Raw genomic sequence first — 6583 nt, forward strand, 5'->3', positions numbered from 1 at the left:
CCCTTTACATATTTATAAACATTAATGAGGTCACCATATATGTGTTACTATATACATATAGTAACACAGAAGCAAATGTCCTTACGCAAATTATTCCTGTGCTCTGAACTGTGCTCCAGAACCATTTAGATCTAGACAGACTCCAACTATCTTATGGGATTGGGGTCTGTTTTGTTTTGGTTTTTTTTTTTAGGCTACTATAATTATTAGTGATTTTTGTGTTAAGAGTCCCCCAAATGGCCATTAAATATCAGCTTCATTCATCTTCCAGCAGCTGCGACTTTCTGTTACTGCTGGGAGGAACCATAACCAGAGCGTACCTGCAGCTGCCTCAGCTCTTAACCACCAGCCTGGAGAGTGTTCATGGTGCTAACGGGGTAAGTTTAATTACCAGTTACTATCACAAAGGCTCCTGCTATGGCAGTATGTGTCTGGCAGGACCCATGCTTTGAAAGTGCCTGTGCACAAGGGTCCTTTCCGTGGAGAAGCCTGTCAGAACTGTGGCAGCCCTATCCTGACCCACCCCTGAGCCAGGCACAGCCAGCACCAGTGGCAGGAAGGCTCTTCTTTCATTGGATCTGGCTTTCTAGGGTACTGAGTTGCTTAATGAAAAATGCCAGCAATTTCTCCACAGCTTTGAAGTGGGAAATAGCAACAGCTCCCAGAGTGACCTGGCATCTCCAGTTCACTCTGGGAGCAATTCAGATGTTGTTTCCCCAGTTCAGAGATCACACTATGCAATTCTGCTGGTTGCACGGCCCAAGCCCTGCACCCCAACCTCGTCTTGAATCTGAAGCAGCAGAACATACACTCAACATACAGCAGAAACATCTGTATGTTGGATGTCAAGAGCCCACGATGCCTTTTGTGTGTATGACTTTAAGCCCTGGAATAATTCACCCTGCCTCCAGAGATACCTACCTCCTGCTGCAGTTTGTCGACTGCGCTGGTAACGCTCTCTTCTCCCTCCTTCCGGTACTTCTGGGTCATGGTGTTCTTCAAATTTTGCTTCAGTTCCATGCTCAGCTGAATGGAAGAGACAAGTGGGATAAAATCACAAGGCAAACTCACCCCTCAGAGCAACTCAAAGCCCTGCATACGTTTCACTGCCTTTGCTCCAAGAGAAAAGCAGAGAGCCCAGTGGAAGCTACAGTTTCCTTCAAGACCATCCTCTGAGGTTTGACTGGACAGGCTTATTTCCGGTTGATTACAGATCATGCCTCCATTTTAATAACTGGAAGGAGGTGCTTCAGGACCAAATTCCAGCCTGTGCTACACATCACCATATGGATCCTCACCTCGAATATATAAGATTGCCGAGACATACCTGCATCAAAAGAGAATACAAAACTGTGCCTGCTTAAATATGAATATGTCTGTGAGATCACGTGCAGTCTTCTCCCTAAGCCTCTGACAAAATACTAAAGACCCAACCATCAGGAGCAGGAAGAAATGAGAGTCCTGGGCATGCTGGACTGAAGCCATGTAATCTGAATAGCTCTTCTATCAGCATCAAAAAGGATGCTGCAGCAGGGAATTAAGTGTGTGATTGTAAAAGCACTGCAAGGCCTTTCTTGGTAACAGTGTCAGAGAGACAAAGTCTGATTTAGGAAGTACACAATTTCTGAAAGCATCATCATAAACCACTGGTATGTTCAGGTGATTGGATTCAAACATTTATTCCTGTGGAGGCTCTTTTAATCTAGCTGAATTCTTCTCACCTATCCAAGTAACAGCCAAAAGTGCCAAAGAGCTGCATTGTTTTTTCTTTGGTCATCCTGGTTCATACAGCAACACTGCTTTAGTCCAACACCTGTGAAATCCTAAGTTTCCTATGCCAATAAACAACATCAACATGCATTTTAGATAGGGTGAATGAATGAAACAGATGGGCAGCCTCTCCATACACCTTTTATTCTACACAATTAAGTAGTAAATGAGAGGTCAAGCATTTGGTTATGCTGAACTGTGCAAAATATACTCTGCAGTTTAATCTCCCTTTGAAACACTGTTTTTTCCAACCCCATGTGTCAAAACAGGGACAACACCTACCTCAGAGAGATGGTAAGAGCCTTCATTCATTAATATTTGCAAAATGCTTTGAGATCCTGGGCTGGGAAGCTCTACAGAAGTGCAAAGGACTTAGTGGAATAAAAAGAAAGGAAATTGTTCAGCAGCTGGAAGGCATCGGAGGCAAATAAAGAGGAGAGTCCATTAGCAGAATTAATACTTGGGAGAAAAGCAGTTACCTGCGGGCTCACAGGGAAGCACTGCAGCATGGAACAGAGATAACAAAAGAAACAGTTTAGACACACGCACAAAAGCAAGGGCTGAAATAAAAGCAGTGGCAAGCAGCTTGCAACCAGGAAAGAAGGGGGATTTGTCAGCCAGAGGGCAAGGGGAAGTGCAGCTACTGACACCCTCAAGTGATCTGAAGCACTCAAGGGGACCGCTCCAAATACGTTCTCCCTTATTGCAACCCAAGGATCAGCTCCTCTTCACAACCACTGTCACATAAACCTCGAGCCTTTGCATGGACAGATGGACGGACCTCAGCTTCTTGCTGTGCCTGCCAGGATTGATCTTTCCCTGTTAAATATGCACTCTCGTGCCACCAACCCCTCCTGGCAAGAGACAGCACAGCTCCTCAGCTCCTCTTGAACCACCAGTGCCCATCTTAGTGAGGCAAAGCACAGAAGGCCCAAGAGAAAAAGAAATGGCCAGGAATCCTGGCAGTGAAGCCAACAAGATGGGATGTTTTTCAGCTGCTTTTCAGACAGCCACTTGACAGCAATCCTAATTTGCCATTTACAATCAATTTCCAGACATGAGAGCAGCTTCCCAGGCTGTTTGTGCCTTGGTGGCTAAACTCCCTTTGAAAACAAAGTGATGACTTAAGCCTCTGCTCTCTGCAACTGCAAAAAGTGCCAAGCTAGAACTGCAGCTGCTGGGAGCCTGCGCTGTTCTCCAGCCCCTCAGCTGGGCTGCTTAAGCAAAGCTCTCAAAAACTTCTTGATCTGAAAGGACCTCTCAGCTGGACCATTCATCACCTTTGCCAGTTCAGCCAGCTTGCTGCATGCAGCAAGAACTGTTCTATGTCCTGAATATAATAAGCGGCACTAATGTGATTTCAGCTGCTTGCTCTATGCCTTGAAGGGAGTTAGGAGAGTTCCTAGATCTACACAGCCTCAAAAATGGTGTCCTACAAGGCTCTGCAGGAAAAGAGCACACAGAAGTGAACCACAGCAAGGAGCTGAGCAGCCTCCCTAGAGTAACCACCACCACTTTGTCAAGAACAGGAAATAATCCAAGGTCTTCTGTACAGGCAGGAGAGTGAGGATGGATATGTGGAAAGGGGAACCACAACCAGAGTCTATGTCTCAAGCCTCCAAGCCCAGTTCTGGTTGGAGAAATGGGATAACTGGTTGTTTTCTCTCCCAGGTTTGCATCTCTAAGGACTGATGTCCACTCACCTGCTGGTAGTAGATATAGGCCAGGATTCCAGCAATGATCTCCAGGAGAAAGATGCACAGCAACAATATGAAGTACTGTAAAATAATGGGAATAGCAGGACATTAGAACAGAATCTAAGGAGAGGCCAGGAGCCAGCTTTTCATTAGCTGGTAAAATGCCTGACTCTGTCTTTATCAATGCTTTTCTGCAGCAGTGTTCAAAGGCTGGAGCTGGGATTAAGATCTCAATAGGGTAGTAAAGGAACAAACCCACAGGTTAAAAAAAACCCAAAACAAACCAAACCACAGGATAACTGAAAACAAGTAGCAGCAAGTGAGAGTTTAACTCACAGAGCCAGAGGGCTGTAGAGAATGGAAAAGTGCAGGCAATGGAGATAAGATCACTGGACAAAAGAAAGTGGTTGCTGGATAAGCTGATGACTAAACTCAACATCATAGAAAACATCTGATTCTGACATCAATACAAAAAAATGTGAAACTTTTGCTTGTTTTTATATTGTTTAGGGCATTCCACCAAGTTACTAAGAAGCAATGTACCTTATAATGATGATTCAATAAAGCAACGAAGGGCCCATTTCACCAGGGATCCAGCAGACCACCTAAGCATAAGCATAAACCGTAGTTCTGTGTTCCCAGTGACCCCTGGGGCTCCAGCACAGGCTGAAGGGCACTATTGAAGCAGATGGACTTCAGCACTGATGAGGACAGGACTGTGACTGTATGTTCTGCTCAACTAGGAACTAGAGGGAAAAGCTCAGGATCACAGAATCACAGAATGTTGGGGATTGGAAGGGACCTCAAAAGATCATCCAGTCCAATCCCCCTGCCAGAGCAGGAACCTCAATGAGATCACACAGGAAAGTGTCCAGGTGGGTCTTGAATGTCTCCAGAGAAGGAGACTCCACACCCTCCCTGGGCAGCCTGTCCCAGGGCTCTGGCACCCTCACTGGAAAGAAGTTTCTTCTCAAGTTTAAGTGGAACCTCCTGTGTTCCAGCTCACACCCATTGCCCCTTGTCCTACCATTGGGCATCACTGAGAAGACCCTGGCTCCATCCTCCTGACATTTGCCCTTAACATATTTATAAACATTAATGAGGTCACCCCTCAGTCTCCTCTTCTCCAAGCTAAAGAGCCCCAGCTCCCTCAGCCTTTCCTCAGCAGGGAGATGCTCCACTCCCTTCATCATCTTGGTGGTTCTGCGCTGGGATCTCAAAACCAAAGTGAAAAGAGCTCTTTAGAAGACTAAGAGGAGAAGAGAACATGACTATTTCTTAAAAGGGCTTATTGGCAGTGAAACAGAAAGGATGTGCCATGCTTACACAAGGAGAATCGAATGGACCATACAGAACACTGCTCAGGAGCACTGCTCCTATACACAAGCAGGAAGGGAAGCTAGACCTATGAGAGGAATGTGTGTCCTAGATTAAAAGGACTGGGCAGGCCTGAAGACAGAGGGTGATGTGGCCATCACTGCCTCCTTAGGGTCAAAGAGAGCTTTTCAGAGAGAGCCCCACTCCTGCCACACAGCCCCTGCCTTGCTCCTGGTCAGCAATGAACAGTTTCTTTACAGATCCAGGCTGTTCTATGACTGCTACTAAATTCATCTTTCTGTAGCTAAAGCTGAAGAGACACCAGTTACAGCCATAACAAGGATCTCATCCTAAGTCCCTGTAAGAGTTGGCCTCCCCAGGACAGACCAAACAAAACTCCTCCCATTTTCTGTTTTACCCCTGAGCTTAAGAAACAGCTGATCCCAAGGGATGAAGTAAATGGCTCCCTACAAATGCAGCTGGATATCAAACCATCTCTCCTTGGCACGAAGGACAGTGAGAACCCAGACACACCAAGCTGACCTACACAGCATGGATGCCTTTTGTTGTGCATTACACTCCCACTGTGCACCCTCCCCCTCCAGGTATTCCCAAACCCCTTTGCAGGAGTAAAACAACACAGACACAAACACTCGCACTTCCTCTTTCACCTCTGTTGGGATTCAGCAGCTGCAAAGGCCAGACAGCTGGGTTTTATCTGCAGACCAGGCTTTAATCTGAGCACACAATCTCAGGCTTTCACTCCCCAGCTCCACACTCTCCGCCTGTACAAGGTACTCATTCATACCAGGGGAATGAGTCACCCAGCAGAGTGCAGGACAGTCCAGGGCTGCTCCCAACACTCAACAGGAGGTTGAAAGGGGGCAAGAAAGAATTGGCATGCCTTGACACAAAGGCTGGCTTTCTTTTGTTGGGACCTAGTTATGCTCTAACTGCTCTGACATCATCTCTCTGCCAAGGAGGGGGCAGGAGGGTGGCAGGATGCTCAGAATATCCAACGAACCACAAAGTTTCTTTTATTTATTTTTCCCTGCCCCGTGTCGTCGTGTCCGAGGCATTCAGGTAGAGCTGAGCTGTGTCACCACAGCTCAGCTCATTGGGCTGGCTCACAGCAGACAGAAACAAACATGTATCCAGCAGACCTTCAAAAATGTGAGTTTCAAGGCCCTTGTAAATCCTTGTAAGTGAGGTTAGTGCATCTGCCACCCATGCATCCAACCTGTCTCTGCTGATACACTGCATCATTACCCTTATCTCAGTCTCATTGTTCCCTCAGGGCCACTTCCAAGTATCATGTTAAAATAGTGGAGCAGCAGCTTTCACTCTGGACACACACAGAGCACAGGGCTGCTCTCCTTGCTCTCCATCAGGAATTGCAGGGCTTTCTTACAGAGGTCTGCTCGGGGAGGAGCTGCAGGGACATGCTCTACTCGCTTCCCAAGAGGCTGAGGAACAAGTTAGAAATGTGGGATCACCCAAAGGCCTGTAGCAGACACATGCCTGGACCTGGGTGGGCTCTGGGCAAAATTTACTCTTACTCTGGTTCCAGGCTAGACTCAGGGCTGCCTGGTGTCTCCTCAAGATCTACAGGGTCCATATTTCTTCCATCCAGCTTCAAGTGTTTGACTGAAGCACCAAGCTTTAGTGTGTTTTCTTTGAATAACCCAAAGAATGGTTCAACCCACCTACAATCAAAATAGCTCTCTGGAGAGATCTTTCCACTATGTGAATAAGAGATATATAGCAACTGTACTCCTAAAAAAAGCAACCTCACTTCA

General features: G+C 46.6%; 1 protein-coding gene across 1 annotated transcript in view; it reads right to left on the minus strand.

Annotated features, from left to right (window-relative positions):
• CD151 (CD151 molecule (Raph blood group)) overlaps nt 1–6583 on the minus strand; it is a 16103-nt gene that overhangs the window by 5583 nt on the left and 3937 nt on the right. The window contains 2 exon segments of the mRNA XM_010165432.2: nt 922–1026; nt 3474–3548. Coding sequence (XP_010163734.1) covers nt 922–1026; nt 3474–3548 — 180 coding nt within the window.

Source organism: Antrostomus carolinensis, unplaced genomic scaffold (assembly GCF_000700745.2).
Source record: "Antrostomus carolinensis isolate BGI_N321 unplaced genomic scaffold, ASM70074v2 scaffold13093, whole genome shotgun sequence".
Taxonomy (NCBI): Eukaryota; Metazoa; Chordata; class Aves; order Caprimulgiformes; family Caprimulgidae; genus Antrostomus; species Antrostomus carolinensis.